Source organism: Chrysoperla carnea, chromosome X (assembly GCF_905475395.1).
Source record: "Chrysoperla carnea chromosome X, inChrCarn1.1, whole genome shotgun sequence".
In the NCBI taxonomy this organism is placed as follows: Eukaryota; Metazoa; Arthropoda; class Insecta; order Neuroptera; family Chrysopidae; genus Chrysoperla; species Chrysoperla carnea.
Window position 1 is genome coordinate 36,204,491 of NC_058342.1, and position 15,395 is coordinate 36,219,885.

The 15,395-nt window shown below is 31.2% G+C and overlaps 1 protein-coding gene across 1 annotated transcript; it reads left to right on the forward strand.

Annotated features, from left to right (window-relative positions):
- Positions 1-675: 675 nt before the first annotated feature.
- Positions 676-8,134, forward strand: LOC123302599 (leucine-rich repeats and immunoglobulin-like domains protein 3). Its single transcript, XM_044885611.1, has 10 exons — positions 676-884; positions 2,990-3,061; positions 3,837-4,046; positions 4,123-4,272; positions 4,348-4,491; positions 4,906-5,049; positions 5,121-5,264; positions 5,737-6,725; positions 6,913-7,188; positions 7,493-8,134. The coding sequence occupies exons 1-10, from the start codon at positions 682-684 to the stop codon at positions 8,029-8,031; spliced, it is 2,871 nt and encodes a 956-aa protein (XP_044741546.1). The 5' UTR covers positions 676-681; the 3' UTR covers positions 8,032-8,134.
- The last annotated feature ends 7,261 nt before the right edge of the window (positions 8,135-15,395 follow it).

Genomic DNA, 15,395 nt, shown 5'->3' on the forward strand with positions numbered 1-15,395 from the left:
TTGTGGAATCATTTATGGATAATTTAACAAACTAAAGTCGGTAATATCAATCTCGTGAATTATTGAGTCTGCCATCTATACGTGGATAAATGTAAACTAAATGAAATGACAACCTGTAAAAACATTTAATTAAAAACTGATAAGTAAGCTTTTTCTTAGAATAAAAAAAATAAATAAATACAATTGATTGTTAATCAAAAAAATATTTCGATAAGATTTCAAAATTATAAATAAATAAACATTTATATTATAAAATAAATAAAAAAACAAACGATAATCAACAATGCGCACGCATCCTTGGTTAAAAAAACGGTGTAATAGACAATTGTAATTGTCTATATAGATTATCCGTGTATAGGTGTTATGTGTTTAAGATGGTGTCCAAAAATGAGTGTTTCAAAATCATAAAATATTATTAAAAAATTGTGTTAAAATTCATATAAAATTATAAAAAAATGTTATCACAAATGAAAATTAACATTCTAATAAATGTTTAAATAATATTTATAATATGTGAAATGTTCAAATTATATGAATAAAATGTTGAAATTAAACCATTCGTATCTCATATTATTCTGAATAGAATTGTGTTGTACATAGTACATATATATATATATACATATGTATTTATAAATGTATATATATATATATATCAATTATTTTGTATACGATAAATTCAAGATGGTGTATAATGTACATAATATATTTATAAAAACATTGTTTATATGGGCAACATTTTATCATTTAGTGTATGCGAATTATTTACAAAATCATAGTTATGTGAAGTGTCCGAATATGTGCTTCTGTTTGGGGCGGATTGTTGATTGTTCACAACGTAATTTGGATGATATACCCAATTATTTACCTGATTGGACCGAGCACTTGTAAGTTTTATTATCAATCAATTTGTATATTGCACTAGGAAATCAGACTCTTGGGGATGCTTACAGTTTTTTTTACCACTAAATTTGATGATGTCTTACAGAATCCCACGTAGTTTTATGTAGATAATAAGAGGACTATCGTGATTATACCCCTAGCACCTATTACCTGTTCAGGGTGGTAATCGACTTCAAAATTTCCATATTTTGAAAAAATTTTGAGATTATTGAAAAGTTGGGAAATTTTTTGCTATGCTTATGAAAAAAATCAGATTAATTTCATAGAAACAATTCAATTGTTATCCTCGTAAGCCTTTGGTGCCCTTTTTTAGAATAATCCGTCACTTCGAGGCAGAGATGTTTCTAGTAATTAAGGTGGGCTTCTCATATTGTATCGTGTAGCCTCTATCTGATTCGGGATATCAGGAGAATCATACTAGCGGACTCATAGACTCAGGCTGACGTTTTCGTGTGTCAACCCTGGTGGAAAAAATATTTGAAAAAAGAATAAGTCTTAATAAGTCTTAGGAAACTCTGAAAAAGTCTTAGAAACTTTAAAAAAGTATTAAGAACTCTGAATTAGACTAGTCCGAAAACGTTGAGAAATTCAAAGTTCCTAAGACCTTTTCAGAATTTCTTATTCTTTCTTCAAATATTTTTTCCACCAGGGAACAAATTCGTTGCCTCGTTTCCTTTACGCCACAGAACCCAGATTAGCTTGGCTTTGTTATTTAGATTCAGGTTCCTCGAAAAATCCATACACAATCCTCAATTTGAATCTAAACATCTCGAAGGGTTCCTGTTAAAGAAAATATTGCCCCAATACTATATGTGTCCATAAATCTGGATATTTCTCTTAAAGTAACTAACCAAGAGGAATCGTTTTCTTTATTTTAGGCCTAGAAAGCTCCGCTCCTGAAATTTTTTAGGACGTTGATCCATGTCCAGGAGATGATTGAGGGGTTTCTAGCTTTACCACATCAAAGAAAATGCTCAATATTTTCCAATTAAATTGCAAAGAATTGTTTAAAATTCTACAAGAAATTTAATATATTTTTAAAGCTTGGAAAATTAACAATTTGGGCGGTAAAATTATACAAAACTTTGAAGGAGGAATGTTTTCTAGTGTTTAGTTAGCCCATAATTTTTCTTGGTTAAACTTCTGAAACTTTTAATTAATTTTCTTTCTGACTCAAAATTGAAATAATGGTATTTCGTTCAGAGGTTTAACTGTATCAATTTTCTTAATAAAAATTACCGCAATTGTATTTTGAGATTTCCCTAGGTATGAAATCATTTTAAAAAATGATTACATAAAATTTGACATGTCATATCCGTCACCCGTCTTATATTTGACATTTTTGTTTGTTTTTTTTTTTTTTGAGGATGTACACTTAAGTATAAAAAAATCGTTCCACTCCCGATTTAGTTAAATATACTAAAATTTACCGTGAAATTTTGTCTTATTTTATGTTTCCGAAAATCATCTTGTGTCTTTTTAAGACACAAGCTTTTATTTTACTAAAAAGTAGAAAATAATTTTATCTATGAATCACTCATACCTAGTAGATGAGGCGTTCCGATTCATTTTAGATATTTTAAATTGAGCGCATCAAGCTTTTACAAATAGTCAAGTATGAGTGACTCATAGATAAAATTATTTTCTACTTTTTAGTTCAATAAAAGCAAGCTTCTCCCTTAAAAAGTATTTTTTTATTAACAATGTTTTTAGAACTGTTTTTGTCAAATAAAATTTTAGGGTGAATCAATTTTGTTGTTTGTAAGTGTACTTCCCAATAATTTGTTTATATTTAAAATTCTAATAAAAATTTTCGATAAAAACAATCTTTACAATTAATTTAGATCAATGGAAAGATTTCCTAAATAATTACTTTTGTTATTTTACAGTAGCGTAGATATTATTTTTTAAAGTGGGGTTGGATTTTTTTAAGTTAACTTAGAGAACATGTTGTATGTGATACGAGGGGAGGGGTATTGAATTTCGATTATTCTTGTCAGTGGATCCGCCACTGACCACTGACAGTTAAATAAGTTATCTTATAATTATTATCAGTTAAGTAATGTATTTTTTTTTTCTGTTGAATTAGGGATTTAAGCACCAATCAACTTGGCTATGTAAACTCAACACCTTTACAACAATTAACAAGTCTGACCCGATTGTAAGTATTTTAAAGATTAAAATTTTAAGTATTTTATTGCGTACTTAAGCGCCTCATAGAAAGTTACCAGGCGCCATTTTACTGCCACATTTATAAAGAGTTTACCAAAATCTTTCACAAGCTTCAATAGTTGAAGCTATCTACAAACTTTTTTATAGTTTTGGAAAAAATGGACATCAAAATTTTGCCCTAATTTACCCCCCATGGGAAAACAATGATATTTACGAAAAAATGTTTCCAACCAAATTTTTCTTCTATCTCTAACGGTTTATAAGATGATTCTTACGGATCCAAGATCAAATTGACCTATTTTGCTCATTTACGAACGATATCTTTTCGTTTTTGAGTTAGCGTGATGACGACAGGCGTAAATGAACTACTAAGATGATTTTATAAATGCCCATACCAAAATTTTTTTGTCAATCAATATTTCTAAGCGTTACAATAAGTATAATAATCTGCATCTTTAGAACTGAATTCTGAGAACCTGAATTTTTAACAAAATCTCAGAATGTACAATTTCAACCACACAAATTCCTATTTTGCATACAAACAACTCATGCGTTTGTGTCAACTTCACCACTCAACCCCGTACGATACTTGTATCACATTCGTGACCCAGTTCGCCATATTTGATCTTGCGATGAGGTTGACACAATCTCATATCGATTGATACTAAGAATTTTTTTCCAGTGCATGTATTCAGAACTTCTTACGCGCTTTGATCATTGAAGGTGCTGTATCGTGTGATTAATCAAAATTTTTAATTTTGCAGGGAATTGAATAAAAATTCATTAACAGCATTACCAACATTAGAAGGACTCCTTCAACTGCGACACTTAAGTGTAACTTTCAACGAAATTACCAAAATCAATAAAGATGCCTTGAATGTATTACCAGAACTTCAAATTCTTGATCTCACTGGAAATCGTATCACTTACATTGATTCAAACGCATTTCCAGAACGTAATATTCTTTCAATTCTGTAAGTACCTAATCTGACTTTAAAAAAAACCTAAAGTTCCCAATTTTGCTTTAATCGTTAATAATTTATTTTTAAGGATATTAAACAATAATCGGATAAGTGGGATGGATGTGAAATGTTTTGAAAATTTAACACAATTAACGGAATTAAAATTAAACCGTAATCGAATTTCACAATTACCCAAATATTTATTCAATTTTAAGAAACCATCGAAGTTAAAACTTTTGTAAGTATTTATTAATAATCGGATTCAAATTTAAAATACACATTAGTTAATGTTTTCTCTTTTTTGTTTTTCCAGGGAAATTAATAAAAATCAATTGGAAGCGATCGATGGTTTAACATTTAATTCACTCGAACATTTAACTGTGTTAAAATTGAAACGGAATCGAATTTCATATTTAATGGATGGCGCATTTTATGGTCTTAACAATATTGGTGTTCTGTAAGTATCTTGTGATTTCGTAGAATTTTTTTTAAACTTTTATTCCAACAGGATAGCCTTGATCCTACCAGTGCATCACGATTATTTCAGGAACTGTCACAGTCGGAAGGCTGAAGAGAATATCTCTCATCTTCTCTGTCAAGATGGGCTCATTTCAGCCGACCTTTCTTTGATGTCCTTTCCCACGTTAAATACAATGATGCCAAAACACTTCTGCTGTTCTTAAACCGCTCCAAATGGTTCCGGGAATGGACCAACTCTTTTCCGATATCACAACGTACTCTATGGTCTGTGTCTCATCCCAGGACAGCCCTTGAACCTAACCTATTCCTAATGAGTTTTCAGAGGATGAATAGAGTTCCTTTTGTTACATTTCGTTTGTAAAATATTTGATTTTCATTAATTTATTTACAGAGAATTAGATGGAAATTCCATTCCCAAAGTATCCAAAAGATGGTTGTTTGGATTAAAACTACTAAATACTCTGTCCCTAGGTGGTAATTACATTCATACCATTGAACAAGATGCCTGGGACAGTTCACCACATTTAAAGGAATTGTAAGTATTTGTGTGAATTCCTTTGAACTTGTACACATTATCTAACGTTTACGTTTATGTATCTTTTTTAGGGATTTATCCAATAATCACTTGGAAGAAATTGATCGTAATACATTCAAAAAATTATTACATTTGGATCGATTGAATTTGAATGGTAATCAAATATCGGTCATTGCAGACAGTGCCTTTAATAATACGCCTCGTCTTCAATATTTGTAAGTATCCCTGTTACCTGTAAATTAATTATACAGTATGTGCAGCGAAAAATACCTCTGAGTACCCAATTTTATACAAAAACTAGCTTCATACTCACCCGCTTCATTGGACTTAAAGTAAAAACCATCGCTTTTTAGCCTCCACCTCTTTTGAGCTCACTTATCAAAGTTCCATAACACTTGAAGATATTGTTTTACGCACCTAAAAGATGTGAACAGTTTTCAATTTTTTAAATTGTAAAGTAGTCATAATTCATTTAGTATATCAGAAAAGGTAGCCATGAATTTTGACATTTACTTCTTAAATTTTTACAGAAATATTTAATTTATGGTTCAAAATGATGATCCTAACTCTACTCCATCTGTGATCATCTTTTTGAACCATAAATTAAAGATTTCTGTTAAAATTTAAAACAGTAAATGTTTATAGCTCATGTGGTTAAAAATAATAAAATTTTATTTGATTTTACAGAGATATGAGCAACAATAAGATATCTTCAACAATAGAAGATATGCTAGGTGCCTTTGCTGGACTGAAAAGACTGTTACGTTTATCGTTAACGTCCAATGAAATCAAATCAATAAATCGACGTGCATTTTTAGGTTTAGTGAACCTAACAAGTTTAGATTTAAGTGGCAACAATATTATTGGGATCCAAGAAAATGCGTTCGATACGATGCCCGTCCTTCAGAACCTTGTAATGAATACAAGCAGTTTATTATGCGATTGTAACCTTCAATGGTTCTCACAATGGTTACGCAAATCTAAATTCTTATCGATTGAAGCTCTATGCGCGTATCCAGAACATTTACATGGGAAATCTTTAATACAGTTATCTGATGCCAACTTCACGTGTGGTGATTCTCCTAAACCGTATTTAATCGAAGGTCCTGAAACGAAAATGACTCTAAAAGGTGAAAACGTATCGTTACGTTGTCGCGCCAAATCAAGTTCACCCAGTGTGATGACCTTCAAATGGAAACGTGATAATGTTGAAATCGATGCTCAACCGCCTACAACGGGTGTCCAAACACAGACGGATAACGGACGTTCAACGGAAGCTATGTCCGAACTACATTTATACAACGTGACCCATAACGATGTTGGGAAATATCAGTGTATTGTGGAAAATGGATTTGGTACAACATATTCGGCGAAAGCTCATATTACCGTTTCAATATATCCATCGTTTACGAAAATACCCAAGAATATATCGGTTTCGGCTGGTGATACTGCGAAATTAGAGTGTCGTGCTCATGGACAACCAACTCCAAGTATTGCGTGGCAGAAAGATGGAGGGCATGATTTTCCAGCGGCGCGGGAACGTCGTATGCATGTTATGCCCACGGACGATGAATTTTTTATTATAAATGCTAAACATGACGATACTGGTATTTATACTTGTATTGCAAATAATTCAGCGGGAATTATTGTGGCCAACGCAACCTTAACTGTTCTAGGTAAGTTCTTAATTCTAATTCTAGGTTAGAAATCGGAAATTTGAAAAGTTAATCCTATCAAAAATACTTTAAGAGTTCAAGAATGTACAAGCGCCAGGGAAATTTTGAATAAAATTCTTGCTTTTTCTTATATGAAGTTGGGCTAAGTCTAAAGCAAGTCTAAATCTAATTCCTTTTTCGATTTTAGAACGACCGTCATTTTCGAAACCAATGGAGAATAAAGATGTAATGGTTGGTGGTACAATTGTTCTTCAATGTATGGCTGGTGGAATGCCCCGTCCAACGGTTACATGGAGTAAAGATGGTGGACCGTTAGCAAATACAGAACGACATTTTTTCACAGCTGAAGATCAATTATTGGTAATTGTAAATACACGCTTAACCGATGCTGGCAAATACGAATGTAAATTGAGCAATGGTTTGGGAACGGTTCGAGGTTACACACAATTAATGGTTGTTCCAGGTATGTGTACTTATACGTATTTCTTTTTTATATCGAAAGTTAACGGGGAGTCGTTGAGGTGTACCATAAATTCGTTTTATAAGCCCTAGAAAAGATTTTCAGAAAGAAAACAGATTTTTCGATATCTCTAAATTTGTATGTAAGTTAATTTACTGTGCCTTCCTTGGAAACAATCTTTCATCCGAAGGCGAGACGTCTCCGGCTAAAACACGCTATTTTAAGCATATAAAGCCATATAATTCCGCCGAGGCCAGACGTCACATGGAAAGGAGAAGTTTTTTGAATGGTATGTGTTATTTTTCAGCTCCAGTGACAGTGCTCCGTGAAGGTGACATGATGGGTGTAATTATAATCACAGTAGTATGCTGCGCCGTCGGTACTTCCATTGTCTGGGTGGTGATTATCTACCAAACACGTAAACGAATATCGTTAAGTGCATTAGCCGTCCAACAGTCCGCCCTAGAAGGTGGCAGTACTTTAGGACCCACAATAACTACGACAGAACTAGGTGGCAGCATAGTACCACCAACAGTTTTATCCACACATACAGTGACATGTGTCTACACTGCTGACAACTTGTCAGAGCATTCTTCCTGCAAAGACAGTGGAATGGGTGACTCAGCAAAACGTAGCAGTGATGATTTTCTCCCTGTCGACGATTACGTTGAACATCAAAGTCCAGCGTTGTCGTACAACGACGACAGTGGTCATCATCACCAGACAACTGGTGTTTCATCTGAAGAACCCTTATTACAACAAAAAACACGTCCAACAAACCATGAACGATTAGATACAAATGTTGATGAGAGTCATCTACAGGGAGAGAGTCCAGTGGATGACTAAAAACTTTTTATTTTTATGTAGAATGTATGTTATGTAGAACCAAGTGCTTTTGGTTACGACTTTTTATTTTTTATGTTTGTTTATATGTGATATTTTTATAATAACATATGCAATGGCCATGTTGGCCATCTTTACGAAATCAGACTCTTACGAAAGAAAAATTTTTTATCTTTAAAGTATCTCAAAATGTTTGGATTTTAATTCCCTTTAAATTAAGTCCCTTAGAAATTGTGTCAGTAAGTGAATCGGCTTCAAATGGGGCTAATTAGTATTTTAGATAATTCAGTTTTTGAAATAAATATCACAATACTCGAAATAAAATTTTATTTCGAGTATTGTGGTATTTATTCAACAAAAATGTTTGAGGTTTTTAAGGCTTTGTTAACCTATTCGAGCTCTTCAAAACGAGAGAGATCTTTATTGAAAAAACAATTTTCCAAGCTTCACTAAGACTCTAATTTACAAAATCACAAAGCGAAGAATTTGAATCTTAACATTTTTGAGATACACGGTAATTTTTAAATTTATTTATCGATTAATTTGCCATTTAAAACATTGCCATTGTTGATATTTGAGCCAATATTTATAAATCCAAAATGGACGATTGTTTTTGGGTGATAGAAGCTTTATAAAGTCCCAATTTTTTTTGGGCACATAATAAAAATAAACAGGAAACTCGATGGAAAATTTAAAAAAAAAAATTGAATGTGTGATTTAGGTTTTAAAGAGAAGGAAGACGAATGATTATAAAAAGTTTGGACTTGTGTTTTATAAATATTATGCGAAAATTTGTTGATGAAAATTCGATAAAATAATTTAGAGAGTGCGCACTACAAAATATACATATTAATACACCACTTAAAAATATTTATATATATTTAGGGACGTTTTAGGACATCGATTTCAGGCGTAAATTTGTTATTTTAATCAAGCTCAATTCTAATCATAAATTGGAGAACATCGGGAAGAATCAGGGAATATATAATTAATCGAGAAAATCAGGGAAGTGATTTTTACGTTTTTTTGGGTTTTAATTACTTTAGACCATGATTTTTCTCTAATCTTGGATGAAACTGGGTCTTGCGGCGGCCGCTACTCTTTTATAGAGTTTTCACGGGGTATACGGCGTTTTATTGGGGCTTCCATGAAATATTGTCTGTCTTTTCATGGAGTATCAACGTTTTGTGTTCTTCTGTTATGAGAATACCGACAATATTTCATGGGAACCCCGAAAAAGGGCCGTAAGACTCTCGTGTCGTAACTGTATATAAAATTCCAAGTAAAACTTCGTCGAAACCTCGCAAATATTCGACCAATCGTCTAATGAACCCAATTTTAGTACTTCTTTGGGTCAAAATTATTTTGCAAACTCCAGTATACATAGTTTATTATTAAAGTTTAAAATTGAATACGAAGATCGATTTTCTCGAAAGAATTTTCTGAGTGGAATGGACCTGAAATCGATGCGTTTTAGTAATATTTAAACAAAAATAATTTAATAATATTAAATGTTGTATTAATTTCGTTCTTTGGATTCGTGAAAGTATATTTTGTGTGGATATGAAAATGCAATCAAAATCGGTTATAACGACATAAACGATACCTACAAATTATGGTTGTTATAACCGATATTTTATCTATTAAGAATAATTCGAAAGAGTCACTAATTTGATGACTCCACGTCACTATAGATGATGTAATGTGATGTCGTTATAGTCGTTATAACCGATTTTGATTGTAAATAAATAAAATTATATTTAAGAAGAAAAAAAAAAACAAATTTTAAACAATTGAAAGTATTTTTAACCAATTTTCTAGAGAGTATTATTTAGAACATTTTTTTTTTATTATTTGTTGTTGGTAACACTTTTTTTGTACCACTGATTTTGATTTTTTTTTGTTAACATTTTAACTTGTAAAAAAAAAAATTACAAATTGAATGATTTCAAAGATTACCGAACCGATTAATTGTGGCCTGAAATTTTATGGTGGTTTTTCTTTGCTGAAATTTTTGTACAGTTCAAATTATTTTCATCATTTATAATACACTTAATAAGCCGGAAAATGTCAAGCACTCCAAAGAGTAACAGTGAAAAAAACTCAAATATATCACTTGGAAAATCGTCTCTTGAGGGTTTTTAGGGTCGCTGATTATGAATTCCAGGTCAAAAAGCAACTGAAGATGGTTTCAACTCCATTAAAACCATACTAAGTTGCTTTTTGACCACGGATTCATAATCAGCGACCCCAAAAACCCTCAAGAGAGGATTTTCCAAGTGAAATTTTGAATTTCAAAACTATTCGCATGCGCGTAACTTTAAAATCATTTAATTTATCAATTTTTTTGATACCAAAATAATATTTGTACTATAGGTTTCCAAAAAAAGAAAAAGAAAGAAGGATTTTTTTTTTTTTTTTTTGAAAAACAGAAATTAATATCTAACAAGAAATTTGAATTTTTAACAAATAATTTTTAGATTTTAAGTTGGCACCAGTAAGATAGTATTTCTTTTGTTTTGACGTAAACATATAGTTCTCAGCAATAAAGATCACGGAAGTACATTCACGCCCAGGTCACGGAAGTAGATTCTAAATACGATTCGGAACCTGGAATCTAATAGTGAATTTCAAGCGATAACACCAGAAGAGGCTTTATTGTTGGGATTCAACGAGAAAACTGTTCACGAATTATTTTACAGTTAAAACATTTTTTATTTAAACAAGACTGAATTTCATTTAGCGGCGCGCGATTCAAAAATTTATTTAAACGCATGTCAAAACTACGTCAAAACATAATTTTTTTTATTTAATGGGTATGTTCTCCTTGTACAAGCAGCTCGCAGTCATTACGATTATGACTTTGTTAACGACACATTGTTTCTGGTTTTAGTCATACTTTCCCCGAAAATGTAGACTTATATATTCAAAAGGTAACGGGATGGAATGCATATGATTTACAGGGTCAAAAATTGATATCCAAATTAAGTCAGTGTCGAGGAAATATGTTTTAGAGGGTTAGATGATTGAAAATTTTATATGTAAGCTAAATTATTCTCAAGAAAGTGCCTTTTGTGCAGATTTTAACTTTCTAACCTACTTTCTCCTTTTTAAGGCTTTAGGAATATTTGTAGCCACTCCTAATTGAACTACAGGGTTGAGAATTTGTATGTAAGTTAAGTTAGTGTCAAAGAAGTGCCTTTTGGAGATGTTATCATCACAGAAACTCTTACCCCACTTGCACAATCCCTCCAAATTAAGCTAGAGAGCTGAAAATTTCTGTAAAAGTTGGTGTCAAGGAAGTGCCTTTTGAAAATGTTAACTTCACAGTCCCTTTTCTCCTATTTTTATATCGAAATACTTTTTTTCCACGATTTTAAGGCTTTTTGCACTTACCACAACTCCTCCAAATTGAGCTAGAGAGCTTATCAGTCTCCTTCGCCGGTACATCGTGGCGTTTACGACTGACTAATAACCAAACAGCACAAAATAAATTTTCCTTTTACAATTAGAACATACCCACAGATTTGGTTGGACGACTCAACATAAAAAAAAACTTTTGTCGAATTGTTTTTTCTGTAGAATTTAAATTAAAGTACAAATTTTTTTTCGTTTTTAATTATTTATTTGTTTCTTTTTTTAAAATAAACAGAAATTTTTGTAAGAAAATATTTTCGATATTTTCCGGCTATTATTTTGTTCGTTTAAAACATTGAATATGTCTAGCGATTCCAGAATTACTAAAACGAATAATACAACCTTTCTAAACTGGCCGAACAGAATGTTTGGATAAATATGTGCAAAATTTTACCATGGTTGTAATTTTTGGATACGCTAAACATCTTTGTTTTAAGGTAAAGAGTATCCCAAAACTATTTCAAAAGAAAATCAGAGTGTAGAGTGGTCGAAATCGATCTGTAAAGGTCGGGGAATTTTGTATTTCTGACAGGGAGTCTCTGGAGTTGAACTTAACTTGATTCGAAATAAAAAAAAATTGCAAAAGAACTTTCTGTTAAGGATTTCACCCTCTATATTATTCTGCTTTTCTTTTATACAATAGCTTTTGAAAGAGGACACTCTGTATAAATTCGTGTTATAAATTTTGTATAGCTTTGTAAATTTTTTTGGTGTTCAAGGTACTAATTTTGAAAATACGTCCATAATACTAAATAACACGATACTTCGATGGCCAACATATTTAAAAAAATAAAAAAGTTTGGCCATCGCTATTAATTTGCCTAAATTTAAAAAAATTATTGAGTAAGATAATTTAAAAAGAAAAATCTTCCTATAAATAGTATTGATTTTCTCTTGTTTTTTAATAATCTTCGATAACCCACCGTCTTAGTTATTTGGCAGCTATTTTTCTTTTTGAAATCGTAAAACCACTAAAAAATTCATTGAAATTTCCATTATAAAAAAGGTTCCAAATTTAGGAAGCTCTGTTTCCAATATTAATAAGAATTTTCGACGAACTTTACGAAACGCGTCGCTCAAAATACGTCGAAATACACTTCTTGTTCGGTAGGATCTGTGAACGCATACGAAACCGACTCAGCGCCTTGACTACTCTCGTGAAAGTGAAGGAATTTCAATACAACGTTACCTAAAATTTGATCGCTACCTTGTGAATGGCTTCATTAATTTTTTCGTGGTTTTACGATGAATGTACGAACAATTATTGTATTCAAAACTCAACAAAAGTATTAAATCTTGTTAGGAATTAATTTTCAATTAATTTTTGTGATAATTTTTGCGCAGTATAATTTTTATTTTGTTTCTTAATATTTAAAATTAAGACTACTAGTTCCATTTATATTATTGTAAAAAATATACAAAAAAAAAAAACAAACAGGGTCTAGGGGCAGGCGTTAGGATTTGACCAGATATGTAAGAACAGCTCCAAATTATCATAGCCTGCGAATTTTTTTTTTTCATGGGTCTTAGACAATTTTTAATTGCGTGGCAAACTTATTCATTGAAGACGAAAATAAAATAAAAGAGAAGTACCGCGAATGGGTCCCTAGAACCTAGGCCAAGAGTCCTCTGTGCTCTCCTTGAGAACGACCTGTCATCCGAAGACGAGACGTCTTCGGGTAGTCGATTTTGTCGAGGCCAGTCGCTACCTAGAAAGTCCACTGGATGTAAGGTTGTATACAAGCGTTATCAATGAATATTTATCCTTGTCACGCAATTAAAAATTTTCTAAAGGCTCCTGAAGGAAAAGTTCCTTGCCATTACAAATTTATGTATTTTAAAAAGTTGTTAACCTCTCAAATACTGCGCCTGAAACTAGACCTAAAATGAAAAAAACACTAAAAAAAAAAACAAAACACTATCATATAGTAATTATTTATATTTAAAAATTTAAAAAAACAAAAAAAATACAACAAATGAAAAACTTTACAATTAAGTAAAAATTACAAAAAAAAAATCTATAAAATATCTTTCCTGAAAAAATTAACAACTGTTTTGTTTCCTAAATTCGAACTTAAAAAAGCTTCAAAAAAAAGTTTAGGACGTTTTTTATACGAACTAGCGACAAAATTAGCTGAAATATGTTCTTTCTAAATTTAGTTTAAGTCTACAAAAAAATAATTTCTATAACGTTTTCAAAATGATGGATACAGGAAAAAGTTTAATTATTTTTCGAGTATGTGACAGCTCTTTTTTTTTTACACTCTGTATATTAAACCATACACAAAATGAAAGATCAGATCTCAGCGAATTTTGATGCTAGAAAGTTGTACAAAACGTACAAAATAACACCAGCCACAACTTTTGGCAAATACAGTTCGAATTTTTTTTTTTAATTTGTAAAGAAAATTATAATCGGGCTTAGAATTAAGGCAGCACCTTATTGATTCCATGTTTGTTTGTTTTTTACGCTCATGTTAAAACTACCGAATGAATTTTCTTATGGAAAGGGGATATAATTAATTAAGGGGATTAATTTTTCACCGAATTAATTTATCGCGTTTGGATTTTCAACAGAAACAAGTTTTGAACAACCTTAAATCGAAAGCCCTGATTATAATTGACTATAAAAAATCGACTAATATATTAAGATTCTTCCATTTCAATTTTTAATTATTTATTTGACAAGAGAAAAATTTTTTGGATTTTAACAATTTGTCGATTGTTTTCTTTTTAAAAAAAAAACCTATTTAATATAATGTTATATTTTTGTAATTAATACCAGTGAAAGGTATCAAATAAAAGACATTTTAATGCTGATTTTTTTTTTTTTTTTTTTGAACCCTGCAGGATTTCCCTTAACAGAAAATATGTGATCTGACCATAAAAAAATCTTTTATTTTATTTTTCCCCATCTCTCTGTAGCTATACAATATTATTTCAGTTAAAAATAGGTGAGTATTTCGAACTTCACGATAGGTAAGTATTTCAAACTTCGTTTGCCATTTTTTTTTTGTAATAATACTACTCAAAATTTTCCGAAAATGAGTTTTACTTTTTGTTATAATTTAAGAAAGTCGAAAATATGAATATAGTTAATTATTTATTAATACGGATAACAGAGCGCTAATGGTATAATGGTTAGCGTATCTGACTTCGAATAAATAGTCCCTTGGTTCGAAACTAGGTGAGGACATATATTAAAAAAAAGTTCATTAAATCTTTTAAGCAAAATCTGATTTTTATTTTCATTTTTTTTCAAATTTCCACCACAGCATGTTTGCCTAGTAAATGATGAAAAAATTAGTTTTTTTTCGTTCAAAAACTTCAATTTTTTTCACATTTCTACTAGGAGAACATCATGGGCGGACGGAATAAGTAGTACCTGATAGCAAGGTAATTGTTGTCACCTCGTAAGTCAGAAAGTTAGTGGTCTGCACACCCGTGTTTGGTGAGTGTGACCTCTAGTGGGCAGACCAATAACTTTCTGCCAAAATAAAATTTTAGACTTTCGGGGTGAAAACACTTACTCGCCTTTCTCCTTATCAGGAACTACTAATTCCCACTTATGTTCTCCTAGTACAAATGTTGAAAAAATTGAAAATTTTTTCGAAATTATATTATTTTTTGAATATAAAATTAAACTGACCAATTATTTATATTAGAAATAAAATTTTTAGTTCAGCATGTTCAACATAGATGGCACCACCAGCGAAATAAAATTTTAAGTTCAGCATGTTCAACATAGATGGCACCACCAGCGAAATAAAATTTTTAGTTCAGCATGTTCAACATAGATGGCACCACCAGCGAAATAAAAATTTTAGTTCAGCCTGTTTAACATAGATGACACTACCGTCGGAATTATCTTATTAGTTCAACCGGTTTATCATAGGTGGCACCACCGTCGAGACGAATTACTTAGTTCAGTGTGTTTTCCATAGATGGCA